The sequence below is a fragment of the Boeremia exigua genome, assembly GCF_020726555.1.
Source record: "Boeremia exigua strain MPI-SDFR-AT-0100 chromosome Unknown C7974scaffold_5, whole genome shotgun sequence".
Classification (NCBI taxonomy): Eukaryota; Fungi; Ascomycota; class Dothideomycetes; order Pleosporales; family Didymellaceae; genus Boeremia; species Boeremia exigua.
The window spans coordinates 2138235-2155068 of record NW_025763522.1 but is presented as its reverse complement, the minus strand read 5'-3'; the positions used below and the strand labels follow the sequence as shown (position 1 = coordinate 2155068).

The window sequence follows — 16834 nt, the reverse complement described above, 5'->3', positions numbered from 1 at the left end:
CACACATCCGTTGATCTTCCCATCAACTGGATAGGATGATGTAGAGGCACATATAACGTGACTGCTTTCTGGTGTCTTGTCAAAAGATCCCCTCAACACTCTATCTGCGGCGTTTCTTTTACAGAATCTGAAGAATTCAGTCTCTAATGTTGCCTGAAAATCAGCTACATACCAACAATACATGACTCTGGCAAAGGGGCTGGAAGCGGTTTTAGTAGAACTTGGGGTTCATGAATGAATGAAATGTATCGACGCAGAACGTCACAGCTGTCCAAGCATGCTAAAACACCATCCGAGTATAAGAGTGGATTCACGACGCCGCGGCGCATGCACGCTTGAGCATAGGAAAGCTTCCAGCAAAAACAGTATTTAAATTACTCTACTCTTGGATCTCATACTTATAGGCCAGGATAAAGCTCGCAATAACGTCTCGCTATGCCGTTAACGCCAGAAAAGGACAGGAGATCCTCATCGATATAATCTACATCCGCGAATCAGGCAAGATACATGAGTGGAAACAGCTCCAATAGCCACGTTCTTTGCGCTCTTATACGCTGGGTCGCTCTAGAACAGCCAGACTTCGAACGCCTCGCTCTTCAAACCAACAGCGAAGGAGGGGGCTGCTCGTCGTGACTGAAGGATGCTGGCACCTCTCCCTGCTCAAGTATTTCCTCGTGCTGTGGCTCGATCTCATGCTGTACTTCCATCTCCTTGATGTACATTCATATCGTGCTGTACATCCACATTGTGCGGTACTTCTATATCTTGTTGTGCTTCCACATTGTGCTCCATGTCCCACTTCGCCTGTCTCTCTTCTTGTTGGGCAAGCATCAACGCTGCGCATTTCTCGCAGACCATGACGCTGCATCTAAAACACTCTTGCGCTACGTTATACGTTGTAGCAGAATAACCGAAGACATTTGACTTCGGGGTTGTGAGAGTGGTTTTCTTTGCAGATTCTGCGTTCGGTGCAGAAATGAGGCCTCCGGAGTCTACCGCTGGCTGAAACTCAACCCCCTCCATAGGCCCTGATTGCGGCTCTGCAGGCCGTGGGCTATTCGGTGGGAGCTGTGCTATGAGATGCGATGCTGTGCCGATGGTAGCGTCAGAACGAGCCAGTCCACGGGGAGGCACGTAGCGTGTGCGACGCGTTCTCGCTGCCAAACCACGTACGTGAACACGGGCCCCCCTAGGACCTCTGACAGAAGGATTCCTTGGTGTGTTTGTGATTGCACCGGTCTCGGGTCGTGTTTCGATGTCGGGATGTATCGTGCACCAGCATTTGACGCACTCCATTTCGAGTGCTGAAGCAGGCGTCGATATTGTTTCTGCGAGTGGGATGGTATAGGGTTCGAAGGAATGGTGGCAGTCCCAGGTTGGGTCTTGTATATCATCGGTAGGTTCTTCGCCGAAGTCAAGGTCTTGACCTTCCCAGTAATACGATGGGCCGCCGTCCAGATTTCGTGGCCGAGCAGCTGGGCGTGAGGATGGGCGAACAGTAGCTGCCTCTGGCTCGTTTGTTTGCGTGTCGGTGTTTGGTCCAACTGCATCGCTTCCACTCATATTCACTGCAAGTGCTTCGTTTGCAGTATCGTCCTCCAACCTATGCAGGGGCTCAGGTTCATCAGGCTCCGACTCGCTGTCACAATTCTCAACCTCGTCACAACCTCCTCCGCAATTTTCGCTACTCTTCATGCATTCCCAGCAGAAGTGTGCGCCACATCTACATTCCATGTGATTACAGCCGTACATACGCTTTAGCCCCTGGCCACACTTAGGACAACGCTTATAGCCCCATGCCTTCAACAGTGCTGCGGTTTCTGCATCAATTCCAAGATCTAGATCTGCACAGAGACTGTCTGGGTGGGATTCTTGCCGGCAATCAATGCAGATCTTGCCTTCGCATTTCGGGCATTGGAAGCTTGTCGAGGTCGGTAATCCGACACCAGAGTCTGCTTTCTTCTGTCTAAGTTCTTCTTGGTGTGGCAGGAGTCGTTCTGGAATGAAAGCTGAACAGGCTAGTACTGGACAGTAGAATGGCTTGGGTGTGCTCCACTCTTCGTACTTCGATTTGTATTCGCTGATCTCTTGCGTTGTCAAATGGGGTTTGATATGATGAAGACCGAGCGGTGTGCAGCATCGTGGAGGCATTCGAGTTGAATCTTTGCAAGCTTTGAGAAACATGTCCTTGACACATGAAATGCAGTAAGCGCTGTCGCATCTTCTGCAAGGCTTGATAACTTCTTTCGCATACTTCGGGTCATTCTCTTTCGGAAGTTGCGTACAACAAGTTAAGCATTGCATCTCAGGTCCTTCGACCTTTCCGGTATCTTCGGCGGCTGGCACAATCGCAACAACACTTGCATCGTCGACATCAATCGCCATGAGGTCGCGCTCCGCAATGAAGCTTTCGAAAGCGGCAAGATGCTGTAGTCGGATTATGTTGATCCCCGTGGCCATTGCGGCTGCCCAAACGGGTTCGCTATATCGCCGTCCTGAGGTTGTAGAAGTTCGTGTAGAGCTTTTGAGGTTGATATCGTCGCAAGGCTGCGGTAAAGTCACGACTCTTTTTGCAGGCTGATATTCGAGGTCTTGGCAGGGCCCGTGTTCTCCAGAGTCGGTTGTATTGTTGCCTTTTGCATGTTTTTGCTCAGCAGGTGCGACCGGTGAGGCAACAGCCACAACGTGCGGGGGCGGCGCAACCTTGGTCGAGCGAGAACCCATGACGAAAGACAATTTTTCTCTTGCTTGTTCTTTACAGATGTGCAGCTCTTGAGTAAAATTTAAAGGCGCTGTAAACTTGACTCAGGCAATGGCGCTGAGTCGTGACTCAGATACTTTGGCGGTGTTGCCTGCAGCGTGCAGGCAGCCTTGCACTCTGTTGAGCATAATTGGCCAGAGGCTGAGAAGGATGCGCTCACGCGAAGCTAGATAGCAGGCCAGTGAAGACATACCCGCCATGATCATACGTCTTTGAATGGGAACGACAGCTTGATATCTCAAAGTCAAGAAGTGTTGGTGGATGCCAAAAGCATCTGCGACGCATCCTCCGGTAACGACTGTATCCGAAGGGGCCGTCTGCAGCTCGTCTTCCAGTGCTTTCTACGATTCAATTTCTTTGTGACAGCATCAGCATTATGTATCAAGCATTAGATTCGTTTAGGTCGGTGATGTTAAACTCAGCTTCGAGGCGCCTTACCTTTTGGAGTAAGGCGCGTGGTGCAACGTGAATTTCTAAGGTTTACGAAGAGCAGCATTTCATTTCGACAGACAACGAGACATTGTCCATTTCGATGTACGGAGTTCATCGCCTTTTAGCACATGACTATGATGGACGACCGTATAGAGATTCATTGAATGCGTGTTGTCGTCCAGTATGTCATCGACCATCTCATAAGAATCTCGGCCAAGCATCAAGGATATTGCTCACTGCGTTGAACAGAAGCAGTTGCCTATAAGGAACTGTAGTTTTAAGGATAGCAGAGTCAACGTTGTATAAGATAGAAAAAGGCTAACGCAACTGATGATAATCAATTCATTATGGTCGGTCAGAGAAGATCGCCGTAATTTCGGATGCGACGTTGACTGCGGCTGAGGCTAAAGGCGAACAATTAGCGCGAAATGGCTTGAGATCGATCGCCGTTGGAGGCGGTAATGGTGTACAAGAGCGAAGGCCCGTGGTTCGCTGAAGCATGGAAGAGCGGTGCTCGCTTCCAGCGTGTGCCTGAGCGAACCTCCTACTAGCTCCGTTAATACATCTGGGCGTGTTCAGCAGGTATTCAAGGAGCAAGTGAGCACCCTGGCTGTTGTTGTTGTTGAGTAATATTACGGCCGGTCATACAATAACCAAGGCTTAGCATGGGAGATCCCATTGTGCGATCATCTGAGCAGTACTCCGCACTTGTGTTGGCAGCCAAGATAGCGTTTTCGCGTGGCGCCATGGACTTGAGATACATGCATCATCCTTCTCAACTATGACACCAAAGACATCCCTCAACGCCGCGGCGCACCACCTGTGTTGTGGACCGTCGGCAAATGTCTGAAGCCGAAATCCTGCGCGAACGCTCCCGTGACGCCAGAATCCTTCCATAGCGGGCCCTCCGGATGCACAAAACAAGACTTTGCAAATCGCGGGACTAGGGTTCCCACAGACCCCAGAATTGAGCCGAGCTTTCGCCATTGTGGGGTCCCCATATTCCAAGCACCAAGACGCTCGTGTCATCATCGGGCATGTACCAAGAGTGACTTCCATCAATCAGCAGATCACGGATGACCACAGTCAAGGCTAGGTACACTTAAGAGCGAGCTGTGCAGGGCGGAGTACAACGTAAACAGACGTTGGTGTGCTACTAACCCCGCATCGTCTTTGTTGGAGTTGCACTGCCTTCGACAATAGCGCGGCACAAGCAGCGCTTTCGCTCCCTTTATGCTTTTCGTGGCGTCGGCAACGGCTTACAAGAGGAGCTTAAGTCTACGACAGGATGACAGCGCAGGAAGATGACGATAGCCACGCTGGACCGAGCCACGGCGGTGACGGCAGCAAATTTCCACTTTGTCCGCTCAAGGGTGAGGAGAAGCATCTACCGGCCGAAATGTGACATAAGGTACCCGCGGTACATGTGTACATCTGCAAGGAAAAAGCTAGGAAAAAGCTTGGAAAAGTGGGGAATTGCGAGTTAAGGAGGAGTTCACGGCGGTGACAGACGCGGACGGCACGAAGGTCGGACGCGCTACTCCGGAGGCTTCGGGCCTTGCTCCATTGAGTCGCTGGGGAACTGCAGTGCGATCAGCACGGTGCTGACAATTCGTGCAGAAAATAGTATCGCTCGACGCGCGTGGAACTAATGAACGGGTAGCTACCTCCCTGTCGTAGCTCCCATAAAGCTCTCGTTGCTGCCCGGCCGTTGACGTCGTGCGCTCCAGGAGATCTCTGTCATCTGCCGACAGCTTCACATTCTTGGTGTAAACATATTTTTGCTGCTTTCAGTGTTCCCCTGACAGCAACGCCGACGTCATGCATCGGCTCACACAATTGTTGCTGGCCATTCGTTTGGTCCAGGCCCAATCGGTAAGCACAAACAATCTACCCAAACACAGCACACAACAACACCAATTGCACTTTCAAGCTTCGCGCAAGCTGCACAAATGTTGCCAGATATCGCATTTCTTGTCGCAGGGCTGTTTCCATTCCTACAAGTTGAATCTCGTACCTTTATTAGACTTGTTCCTACCATGGCTAACAATTGCACAGTATCCAAACACCACAAATCCTACCAACAGCTCGAGTCCTTTGAACGATGCTGAGAGTCCGCCATTCTACCCCAGTCCATGGATAGAGGGTACCGGAGATTGGGCCGTATGTACAGCGCTTCATTGATCTGGAGTTCAGTACTGACAATTTCATTAGGAGGCATATGCTAAGGCCCAAGCCTTCGTGAGTCAATTGACTCTTCTCGAGAAAGTCAACCTTACCACCGGCACTGGCTGGCAGAGCGACAACTGTGTTGGCAATGTCGGTGAGATTCCACGCCTGGGATTCAAAGCCCTTTGCTTGCAGGACAGCCCTCTCGGTGTTCGTTTCGCCGACTATGTTTCTGCCTTCCCTGCCGGTGGGACGGTTGCAGCTTCATGGGATCGTGGCGAGTTCTACCGTCGAGGATACGAGATGGGATCAGAGCACCGTGGCAAGGGCGTTGATGTCCAGCTTGGGCCAGCGATTGGTCCGCTCGGCCGCAACCCCAAGGGCGGCGTAAGTCAAAGAGGCACACCCCTCCGTGAATTCTGCTGACATAGAGCAGCGAAACTGGGAAGGCTTTTCACCCGATCCGTATCTGACGGGTCACGCTGTAGCTGAGACTGTCCGTGGTATCCAAGATGCTGGTGTCATTGCTTGCACCAAGCACTACATCCTGAACGAGCAGGAGCACTTCCGCTCACCAGGAAACTTCCAGGATTTTGGTTTTGTTGATGCTATCAGCAGCAATGTTGACGATAAAACTTTGCACGAGTTGTACCTCTGGCCCTTTGCCGATGCCGTGCGCGCAGGCACTGGCGCCATCATGTGCTCATACAACAAAGCGAACAACTCTCAGGTGTGCCAGAACTCATACCTTCAGAACTACATCCTGAAGGGTGAGCTCGGCTTCCAAGGATTCATCTTGTCGGACTGGGATGCTCAACACAGCGGTGTCTCATCTACCCAGGCAGGTCTTGACATGACCATGCCCGGAGACACAGACTTCAATTCTGGATTCTCATTCTGGGGAACTAACCTCACTATCTCCATTCTTAATGGCACAATCCCTCAATGGCGCCTTGACGATGCTGCAACGCGTATCATGGCTGCTTATTACTATGTTGGCCGTGATCAGGACAACACAGACACCAACTTCAACAGCTGGACTCGTGAAACTTACGACTACCGCAACTATTACGGCAAGTCCGACTATGAGCTTGTCAATCAGCATGTCGATGTTCGTGCGGAGCACTTCCGTACGATCCGTTCTTCAGCTGCCAAGTCGACCGTGCTCCTGAAGAACAACGGTGCACTCCCTTTGACCGGCAAAGAGAAATGGACTGGAGTCTTTGGCAACGATGCCGGAGAGAACTTGTATGGACCCAACGGCTGCAACGACCGTGGCTGCGACAACGGCACTCTCGCCATGGGCTGGGGTTCAGGAACTGCCGACTTCCCCTACCTCGTCACACCATTAGAGGCTATTAAGCGCGAGGTCGCTGATAATGGTGGTGTACTCACATCAGTCCTTGACAACTGGGCCTACTCTCAGATCCAGGCCATGGCCACTCAGGTCAGCGTTGCCATTGTGTTTGTTAACGCCGACTCAGGCGAAGGCTACATCACGGTCGACACCAACTTTGGAGACCGCAACAATCTTACTATCTGGCAGGACGGCGACACTCTTATCCAGAATGTCTCTTCGCTCTGTAACAACACCATAGTTGTCATCCACTCCGTTGGTCCTGTCCTCGTTAACTCTTTCTACGACTCCGAGAATGTAACAGCAGTGCTGTGGGCCGGTCTGCCTGGTCAGGAGTCTGGCAATGCCATCGCCGACGTTCTATACGGCCGCGTCAACCCCGGCGGCAAGCTGCCGTTCACCTTTGGTGCTTCAGCCGAGGAGTACGGGCCCGACCTGATTTACGACCCCATCGCTGGCAACGCGTCTCCTCAGGATAACTTCGAGGAGGGTGTCTTCATCGACTACCGCGCATTTGACCAGAAGAACATCACGCCCGTGTACGAGTTCGGTTTCGGTCTATCTTACACCACGTTCTCGTACTCGGATCTGAACGTCGAGAAGGCTAATGCTGGTGCTTACACACCTACAACCGGGGAGACCATCGCCGCCCCCACCCTAGGTAATTTCAGCACTGATGTCAACGACTACCAGTGGCCCGCCAACCTGACCCGAGAGGGCACCTTCATCTACCCGTACTTGAACAGCACCGATCTGGCAGAAGCTTCCCTTGACCGCGACTACGGCCTGAACTACACTTGGCCTGCTGGCTCGTCCGACGGGTCACCCCAGCCCCGCATCGCCGCCGGTGGAGCCCCAGGAGGAAACCCGCAGCTGTGGGACGTCCTGTTCACTGTGACCGCAACCATCACCAACAACGGCACCCTTACTGGCGACGAGGTTGTCCAGCTGTACCTCAGCCTTGGTGGGCCCGAAGACCCACCTGTTGTTCTCCGCGGCTTTGACCGTCTGTCAATCCAGCCTGGCGAGACTGCTACGTTCCAGACCGACATCCTCCGTCGCGATGTGTCTAACTGGGAGACTGAGAGTCAGAACTGGGTCATCAGCGAGTACCCTAAGAAGATTTACGTCGGTGCGTCGTCGAGGAAGCTGTACCTCGAGGCTGACCTCGATCTGTCCGAGTACCAGTCTTGACGCTGTCGTAATTGGGCTACTGTCTTGACATGGAAAGAAGTTGAGGGAGTGTGTAGAGCGTAATGAGGCGCAAGTTAGGATAATAGTAACCATGCTGGACCTAGTCCTAATGAGTAATGAATGTCATTAATTGATCGACCAGTCAGTTTTAACCGAAGTTATGCATCACGTCAGCCATTTGAGCATGCTTGAGAGGTCACTGTTCACCACCAGTAGGTACCACTGCCGTGTTCTGAAACACCTCGGCCCTCTGAACAACGCCAAACCTCTTCTTGCCCTGATCAAAGATCGCGTAAACACTCTTCAGCCACGTGTCACCCAACAGGCCTGCCATTGTCCTCGATCTTGCGCAGCACAGACTTCGTCTTCTTCTTGCTCTTGCGTCTGAACGTGTTTCTGAATGACCGCTTTTGCTCTTCGATCATCTGGAAGGGGCCGGCCGTGGTAGGTGCGAAATCGTACTTCTTCAACAGACTCGTATACGACGCAACACCGGTCTTTTCGTAGGAGAAATTCGGTCTGACATTGATACGCGTGAGATTTGACATAGGGATTGGAAAATCAAATTGCAATAATGCGAATGCGAGTTATAGGTTTGTTAATTGCTCGCAATGTTAAGTAAATGGGGTATCGTGTAAACAACAGTCCAAGTGCAGCAACCTCCCAAGTCGGGCAGTCACACTCGACGCTGCGCAGACTGTGCCGTCTACAATTACACGAGGCTGCTTTACGTGCTTACTAGAACGTGGTCTTCTTGCCCTGGCCTTCCACGATCGCTTGACTGGCTCTTTGAGCGTTCATGTGCGCAGAACCACTCTTGATCGACCTAGGGTCAACCTTCTTGCCAGGCTGAACACTATTGGGCCCATTTTTAGGGGGACGTGGCGCGCGAGGCTCTCTTGGCTCTCTCCTGCCACCTGCCCTGTCACCATCGCCACCAAAGTTCTTCCAGCGATCTGGATTTACGCCGTCAACGGGCGCAGCTGGCTTATCCTTGCCATACCGCTTGTTGTAGCGTGTTGTGGAGTCTTCAGCAAACTCGCAACGCATCTCTCGGCCGTTTAGCTTGTTCAGCAGCCACTTCCTCCTCTTGGTCGGGTTCTTCACCTCGGTCTCTTCATCATCCGAACCCTCTGTGTTCTTCTTCTTCATGGCTTTGACATCAGCCTCGGTTTTCATAACGAACCCTTGAACAGCGCAGGTAGCGGCTTCGACGTCTCCAAATGTGACCCAGGCATAACCCTTGCACTTTCCAGAGTCTTCGAAAGTCGCCATGTGTATGTTCTCGACCGACCCGCAAGGGGCGTAGTGAGCCTCGAGATCCTCTTTGGCCACATCAAATGAGAGATTACCAACGAAAACACGCTTGTTTGGTGGGTGACCGCCCGGCTTGCCCACGACCTTCCCACGACCACCAGAACCAGACTCTTCCACCTCCGCCTTTGGTTTATCAGGTCGGCCTTCAAAGCTCTTTGCGTTCTTTATAAGTAGCGCTCGGCCGTCCATCTTGGTCTCGGTCAACGCGATGCACGCGTACATGGCGAGTTCGGTCGAGAAGTCAACGTATGCAAAACCCTTGTTGTTGGGTTTGGTCGTCCAGTGCGCAGGGACAGGCTTTGTGGAGGGAGGCATGTGCACTCTAGTGATCTGCTCTGTCTTGATCTCGGAATTCTCCATTATAAAGCTGCGCAACGAATCCTTGGTGGCAGACCAAGGAAGATTGCCAACCCAAACTCCAAACTCTGACCGTTTCTCCTCCCCCTTTTTCGCTTCACCGACAGCACCGTCGGTGGTTGCATCTGCAGACGAGTTGTCACCAGCACCAGCTGGCTTAGGGTTCAGCTTCGCCTTTTTCGCAGCGCGAGCAGCTTTCTTTGACGCTGGCTCAGGGAGGCCAACGTCGACTACGATTTCGTCCGGCAAGGCTTCGCGCTTGCGCTTCTTCGCTGGTGTCTCGGCGGCTTCGTTGTCAGAGTCTGAACCGATCTCGACCTTGGATTTCGAGCTTTTCTTTTCCTTCTTGTCTTTCTTTGCCTTCTTCGCTGATTTATCCTTCTTCTCCTTCTTCTCCTTTACAACAACTTTCACGACTTCCTCCGCTGAACTCATATCGGTGTCTGACATATTGATTTGGGGTAAACAACGAGAATGTTGAAGTCGAACTTTTCCTGCAGCGAGTTTTCCTCAGAAAAAGTTGTGGAGCCCAGCTTACTAACGGCATTAGCGTGCCGTGTGGGGCAGATCTCCTCCGCGCAGTGAGCGACGACGCGTAGCATGGTGAAGTCTGCGTGAATTTGAGCGTGCAATCAAAGTGTCGTCTAGGGCTGTTTTCCATTCGTGATTTCGCATTTAGCAGGAGTCCAAGACATGATTTAATCATGATCGTATAACATCAGCTTCTCACAGATAATGAGACGGTACCCCGTTGCACCGGATTAGACCCGTGCGGTCGTGCAGCCACGATCAGATGACCTTCCGGCGGTCAGGTTGCGATAACCGTGAAGTCTTACGCGCTGGAAGGCCTTTCACCAGAGTGGTGAACAAAAGGCGCTTGCGTCACACCCGTGATACTCGTCCTCCGCGCTAGACCACCCTTGCTATGGTGTACCGGTGAACCTTATCACGTCTCACGTGCAGCTGCTGTGGCATCACCAAGACGGCCACAACTGCAGCACTGTAGACCAACTGTTCCTGTGGCAACTCAAGGGCATTCTCAAGTGAGAGGACCGCATCGAGCTCTCCACGTTGACCTTAAACTGCTGCCTGCAAGAGGCAAGGTGTGGCTCTGGTACCGCGGTTGACGTGCTCGCATCACGTTTAGACCGCCCGAGCTAGGCAGCCGCAGCTCCATTACCGCTGCCCCAGCTACCTCGCCATCTCCACCTCCAACCTCCACACCCACTTTCACCGCCCAGCTGCAACTCTCCCCGACAGCTGCTCTGTACACGCAGCACCGCGCCGCAGCGAGTCTGCAGCGCCTTTCTCCCACCCTTGCCGATCGCCCCCATCGTCAGCCGCCTCACTCGCCCGCCATGGCTGCTACCAACGTCCCCGTCACGCTGGACACGCCTATTGTCATCAAGATCCTCTTCCGCGGCCAGACCAGGAAGCTTAAGCTGCCTCTGAAGGATCTTGGAGCCAACGTTCTTCCAGAGAAGGTGCGTTACATCTCATCCGCGTTGCCGGCCGAGCAGGCTGCCGCCTCACTTCGGCCAACAGCTCAAGCTCGCCGAAGCTCCGATAGATACCGAGAAATGCATGGACTAATAACGGTTGTATAGCTTCGTGTCGGCCTCCAGCTCCGCGAGAACGAGCAGGTCGTCTTTGAACGCTACTCCGACTCAGCCGCCGCGTACGTCACTCTCGACTCAAACGCGCCGGCAGTCTACAAGACACTTTTCCGCGCCGCAAAGGCAAAGCTCAAGCTCCGTCTGAGGGCCACCGTTCTTGGCGAGTCCGTCGAGATCCCTGCTCCGGCCCCTCCTGCCCTACCTCGTGCTGCCGTTCCGGAGCCCTCTGCTTTCCGCATGAGCGCCGAGACCCTGACTCCTCAGGCTGCTGCACCAGTCTCCCCAGTCATTGCTCGCTCTCCGGAGGCCCCCAAGTTCGAGCCTGTCGTTCCGGCCTCACCTCTCAAGTCTGCTGACGACGGAGAGGCCCCAGTGCCGAAGCCCTTCACGACACGTCAAAGTGAGTGTTGCATGTCATGCACAAACGAGGACAGACGAATGCATACTAACTCAACCACAGCCTTTTTTGAAAAGTTGACAAACGCTCCATGCGACGTTCCGCTCACTCTGCGTCCTAAGACAGTATGCACTGCTTGGGTCGTGTACTGCAACAATTGTAACCACCCTATGGACGATGAGCACTTCCATTGCAGCGTCTGTGACAATGGGGACTATGATCTTTGCCCCGCTTGTGTCGACTCCGGCATTCACTGCCCCGGCGACGGCCACTGGATGGTGAAGCGTTTCGTGAAGAACGGCCTCGTCGTGAACAGCAGCACCCAGCGTATCCCGCCAAAGGTCAAAGCCACAGAACCAAAAGACATCCCCGGTGCTTTCACCGACGAGAAGCAGTCTGTCACATACGAGGATGAGGCGACTCGCACTTGCAACAGCTGCGTCAAGGGTAAGCTGACAGCCGACCCTCGTTACTATATCACTGACATTGTTAGTGCTTTCGGAGAAGGAGTTTGTCACATGCACGATTTGTGAGGACTACGATCTGTGTCTGGAATGCCACACAGCTAACAAGCATGGTCACCACCCCGGTCACGCTTTCAAGGGGGCTACCTCAGAGACCCCATTGTCTGCTTTGAGCAACGCTCTCTGCAACCCAGGCCGAAATGCACGCCACAACGCGGTCTGCGATGGTTGTGACAAGTTCATCTACGGTGTGCGACACAAGTGTCTGAACTGCCCAGATTGGGATTACTGCTCTCAGTGCTTGCAGAGTGCTAAGCTCATCCACCCCCGGCACCGGTTCGTTCCGATCTACGAACCTCTCACCGAGCCACTTTCGAGCGGCTGCCGTCACTATGGCATCTACTGCGATGGACCTCTGTGCAAGGATAAGGAGAATGTGTCGTACATCGAGGGTACACGTTACAAGTGTGCTGTGTGCCACGACACAGACTTTTGCCAGAACTGCGAGGCGCACCCAAGCAACAAACACAACCACACACATCCTCTCATCAAGTTCAAGACCCCCGTTCGTAATGTCAGCGTTACTACGATGGATGAGAAGGTTGACAACTCTATTACCGCTCTTGGGGATCGTCAACCTGTGTCTAGGCGCTCCACTGCTACGGAGACTGCTCCCGTTGCGTCTTCCACGAACGCTGCAACTCAGGTTCAGACTATCGTCGACTTGAAGCCGTCAGCTGAAACCATCAAGCAGGAGAACATTGCTGTCCAAGACATCTCGGCAGAGCACGTTCAGGTATACACATTAATCTACACGATAATACATGTAGGATGCTAACATTGTATAGGAGATGTCTGTCCCCGTAAAGACAGAGTCCAGCCACGAGAACCTTGATGCACACTTCATTCGCGATACCATCGTCGATGGCTCCAAGGTCACCGCTGGTCATAAATTTGTCCAAGTGTGGACTCTGCGTAACCCCGGCCCGAACGCTTGGCCTGCGGGCTGCAGTGTCCGTCATGTTGGTGGAGACAACATGTTGAACATCGACAACACCCGTGCCTTCAGCCAGGCCGAGCTTGCCGATGCCAGCGAGAGCAACGTTAGTGGACATTTGATCCAACCTGGTGAGGAAGCGTCTTTCGGCGTTACCATGAAAGCCCCTCAGCGCGAAGGCACTGCCATCTCCTACTGGCGTCTCAAGACTGCTGACGGTATTCCCTTCGGACATCGACTTTGGTGTGACATCGAGACCGTTGCTGCCCCAGCCGTTACTCCTGTTCACGTCTCTGAGGTTTCCGAGGCCTCCTCGTCACTCCAGATGTACGAGAACCTCCTACAGGTTCGATTGGAGAAGATGAAGGTTGACCTTCGGGTGCAAGCACAGCAACTCGAAAAACAAAAGGAGAAGCAGAAGATGGAGCGCATTCAGCAGGTCCGCAAGGCTGCGGTTGAGCGCCTTCTTGAGAATCGCCGCAAGGAGCACGCAGCTGCCCTTGCTAGCATCAGGAAGTCTACTGCTTCGCAGGTTGAGGGGACAGCTGAGCTCCCAGTTGAGGAGAAGCAAGTGGAGCATCATCCTGCTGCACAAGCCTCAGGCATGATATTCCCTCAGCTGGACAAGGAGTCACCTGAGTCCAGCACATACGAGACTTCAACTGTCCAACCTGAGTCTCCCATGTCAGAGAAGAGCACCATTGCCCGCACCGTTACTGTTGTCTCTGATGAGGAGTTTTTCGAGGATGCCGAGAGTGTCGCCCTGCACTCTGACGATGACGGTTTCATGACTGATGAGGAGTACGACATCTTGGATGCCAGCGACGAGGAGACACAGTGAGTGGCAGTCAAAGGATGATGCGACGTAGCAATACGCCTGTAGGTATTTACTTGTGACGGAACTTGGTGCTCTTGGCGTTTGAGTTGGGTATTTAGCGACGCTCCTTTCTGAAGGCGCGATCTTCACCACGCCCTGACGGGATGGCAGTTACAGAGCGCCATTCGGCGCTCTGTGTGCGACGGAGCGCAGTTGGCGCATTTTGCCTTACTCTCTTATAGGTGCAGTCTGAATGTAACGTGATTTCCTTGGAAATGTTCGACGCCGCAACACGACACATGTCATAATGGTTTCTTTCTCGCCCATCGTGGTATGCGCTTGCCTCTATTAACGTGGAACAGATTTTATCATACAGGTACGTACTATCGTGACAACAAAAGTAACCCTGCATTGGTTCTTTCTCACGTCGTCGCCTGCAGAACGTCAATTCACACTAACATAGCCAGCTAGAGGCTTTTCCCACATCTCTGTCCCATGGCCAGGGGAGTCTGCATATTCTTGCAAGCACCTGCACTGTAAGTCACTCTATTCAGCTTCAGAGGCAATACCTTGATGCTATGTTTCGTCGCCGTCCACTTTAGACATGTCATAGTTCGCTGCACTCAACACTCTTGACAGCAAATTCTCATGTTCATTGCGATCCAATCTCTGCAGTGGTATCCTGACAGGCTCAGCAACCAAGTATTTACACGAATCGAACAGCACGTCCTCATCATTTAGATGACCTTGAACGCGCCCATACCCTCCATGACCTGCCCGTTCGTCTGCACCATCAGGTTCCAGTCGCAGCTGCTTCCCAGCCCAGCATTGTCAATCCACATCGGCTCCCAGTAGAAGAGACCAGTACCCTTACCACCGGGCACGGCAGCCACGCGCTTCGCAACCTCCTGCATCCAGACATACTGGCCGGCGGCGCTGATGGGGATGCTCTTTGTGTCCGCCGGGAAGGGGAACTTGGGGTTCGGGCACGACGACGGCCAGTTGGTCTCGACGACTTGCACTTCCTTGCCGTACTTGGCGGCCATTTGCGTCAGGCTGTACGCGATGTTGCCCAGGTTGGCGTCGGCGTTGTAGAAGGGGTAGTAGGAAACGCCCTGGATGTCGAAGTCGGAGAGCGAGAGTCCGCCGCCGGACCCGAGGACGAGGTCGTACCACCATTCCTGAGGGGGGGTTAGTATGTCATACACCTTTGAGGGTGGTGGGGCAGGGGAGAGGGGGAGAAGCGTACCTGGGTGCCCCAGTAGAAGCCGTTGTCGAGGTGGATCATGATCTTGGGCTTGGAGCTCAGGCTGCTCTCCTTGACGGCCTTGGAGGCGCTCTTCAGCAGCGCGGCGACGTTCTTGGGGCCATCGGAGTTGCTGAGCTGGCCGATGGGCCACAGCAGACCGGGGGTGATCTCGTTACCGATGGACACGATGCTGAGCGCAATGCCCTCGGTCTGGAAGCGGTTGAGCACGCTCTTGGTGTAGTCGTAGACCTGCTTGATGAGGGCCTCGCGGTTGAGGGACTTCCACGCCGCGGGCACAATCTGCTTGCCCGGATCCGCCCAGTTGTCGCTGTAGTGGAAGTCGAGGTAGATCTTCAGGCCGGCGGCTTTGGCACGCTTGGCGAGCTTGATGTTGTAGTCCAGGTTGTAGTTACCATCGGAGGGGTTGACCCAGATGCGCTGGCGGACTGTGTTGACGCCTGTGTTCTTCAGGATGGTCTCGAGCGGCTGGACCTGGCCGGCAGCGTTCTTGTATTGCTTTCCGGCTTTCTCCTCTACGAGAAGAGAGGACCAGTCAACACCCTTGTAGGGCAGTGCCGCGAGGGCAGTAGTCGCGAAGAACAGGGAGAGGAGAGATGGGAGACGCATGGTGAGGTGTGGATGAGGCGGTGCCGGAGAACAGACGTGGAAGTGTCTACTTTATATTCGGTCTTTCTCATAGCTGGTGCCGCATTCTTCCCGACAATTTACATATCGGCTCAACCCAGAACCGTGCGTTCCGTCGCCGAGACAATACTCAATATCACCCTCGTGACTATAGTTCCTCCGGGCTGTGAAGTCATGGCGTTCAGTTTCAAGCAAATGAGCTAGGGTATAACTACCTGCAAGCGAGCAATAATGTGGGGTAAGCAGGCGCAGAATCCTGGAGATTGGAGGAACGCCCAAGATCCCGGAGAAAATGAAACTCGTACTAATATCGACGCGGTGAGGTGCCGAGCCGCTCTTACGGCAATGTCAACTACAAGTCAGGAAGGCTTGCCACTTCTGGGGGCGGAAGGCTAAAGAGCCGCGACGGCCATTCACCTGGGGCGATTTTGGTGATCACAAGGTACAATACCAGTATTCTGGAAGCTAAGCGGCAGTTAGCTTATGCGGAGATCATGATGGGCGGGCAGGTTGAGTGTTGTGTGATCAAGCTCGCGGGTCGGAGGAAGCTACGGGCTAGGCCACCCGATTGCACCCCTGGATGTTTCGACGTTTTGACAGGGCGTGGAAACAATTGCATGGGGCTAATGATCTGTCTGCGACGCGTGCAGATATATAGCAAGCTGAAGTAAATCTCTTTAATTGAGTCGAGCTCACACTATTGTCCTGCGAGTTGTGAATCCTTGCAACAGTCGAATTTCACTAAGTGATGAATCGGAGAAGAACGGACTGCTGATCAGGAGAGAGCTCCGGCAATTGCATATAGAACTCCGGTTACGTTTAAAGATCTAAAGCTTGTAGCACGAAATTGGAAGATGCGTTCGAAATGTTCGAAGAGCGCAGGCTTGACAAGCGAACAGTAAAACTCTGTGGACTGATGGTAGTGTATGAAGCAGACGTCCAGATATCGAAGATGACTTCAACTGCAAGTGTCAGCTCACACCATGCAGAATAAACCCGTAGATTGTTAAGAACCACGTCGGTGGCCAGAGCCATGTTTTGATGTTTGTTATTTGGGTGTAT

General features: G+C 53.2%; 5 protein-coding genes across 5 annotated transcripts; 2 read left to right on the top strand and 3 right to left on the bottom strand.

Annotated features, from left to right (window-relative positions):
- Window positions 1-363: 363 nt before the first annotated feature.
- Window positions 364-3127, bottom strand: C7974DRAFT_176414 (uncharacterized protein). The gene has a single exon (XM_046136257.1). The coding sequence runs from the start codon at window positions 2722-2724 to the stop codon at window positions 691-693; it is 2034 nt and encodes a 677-aa protein (XP_045998423.1). The 5' UTR covers window positions 2725-3127; the 3' UTR covers window positions 364-690.
- A 1887-nt stretch (window positions 3128-5014) lies between these two features.
- C7974DRAFT_308856 (glycosyl hydrolase family 3 N terminal domain-containing protein) lies at window positions 5015-7913 on the top strand (the record flags this gene model as incomplete). The annotated part of the gene is made up of 3 exons (XM_046138194.1): window positions 5015-5356; window positions 5408-5749; window positions 5799-7913. 3 exons carry the CDS (start codon window positions 5015-5017, stop codon window positions 7911-7913), a joined length of 2799 nt encoding a protein of 932 aa, XP_045998422.1.
- Window positions 7914-8556: 643 nt separating this feature from the next.
- C7974DRAFT_176370 (RNA-binding protein) lies at window positions 8557-10385 on the bottom strand. The gene has a single exon (XM_046136256.1). It carries the CDS (start codon window positions 10035-10037, stop codon window positions 8652-8654), a length of 1386 nt encoding a protein of 461 aa, XP_045998421.1. The 5' UTR covers window positions 10038-10385; the 3' UTR covers window positions 8557-8651.
- Window positions 10386-10945: 560 nt separating this feature from the next.
- On the top strand, window positions 10946-13948 carry C7974DRAFT_453069 (uncharacterized protein; the record flags this gene model as incomplete). Its single annotated transcript, XM_046145848.1, has 5 exons — window positions 10946-11071; window positions 11195-11603; window positions 11664-12047; window positions 12094-12860; window positions 12913-13948. 5 exons carry the CDS (start codon window positions 10946-10948, stop codon window positions 13900-13902), a joined length of 2676 nt encoding a protein of 891 aa, XP_045998420.1. The 3' UTR covers window positions 13903-13948.
- Window positions 13949-14547: 599 nt separating this feature from the next.
- Window positions 14548-16010, bottom strand: C7974DRAFT_176261 (family 53 glycosyl hydrolase). Its single transcript, XM_046136253.1, has 2 exons — window positions 15128-16010; window positions 14548-15059 (listed from the first exon to the last, which is right to left on the bottom strand). The coding sequence occupies exons 1-2, from the start codon at window positions 15752-15754 to the stop codon at window positions 14616-14618; spliced, it is 1071 nt and encodes a 356-aa protein (XP_045998419.1). The 5' UTR covers window positions 15755-16010; the 3' UTR covers window positions 14548-14615.
- Window positions 16011-16834: the final 824 nt, after the last annotated feature.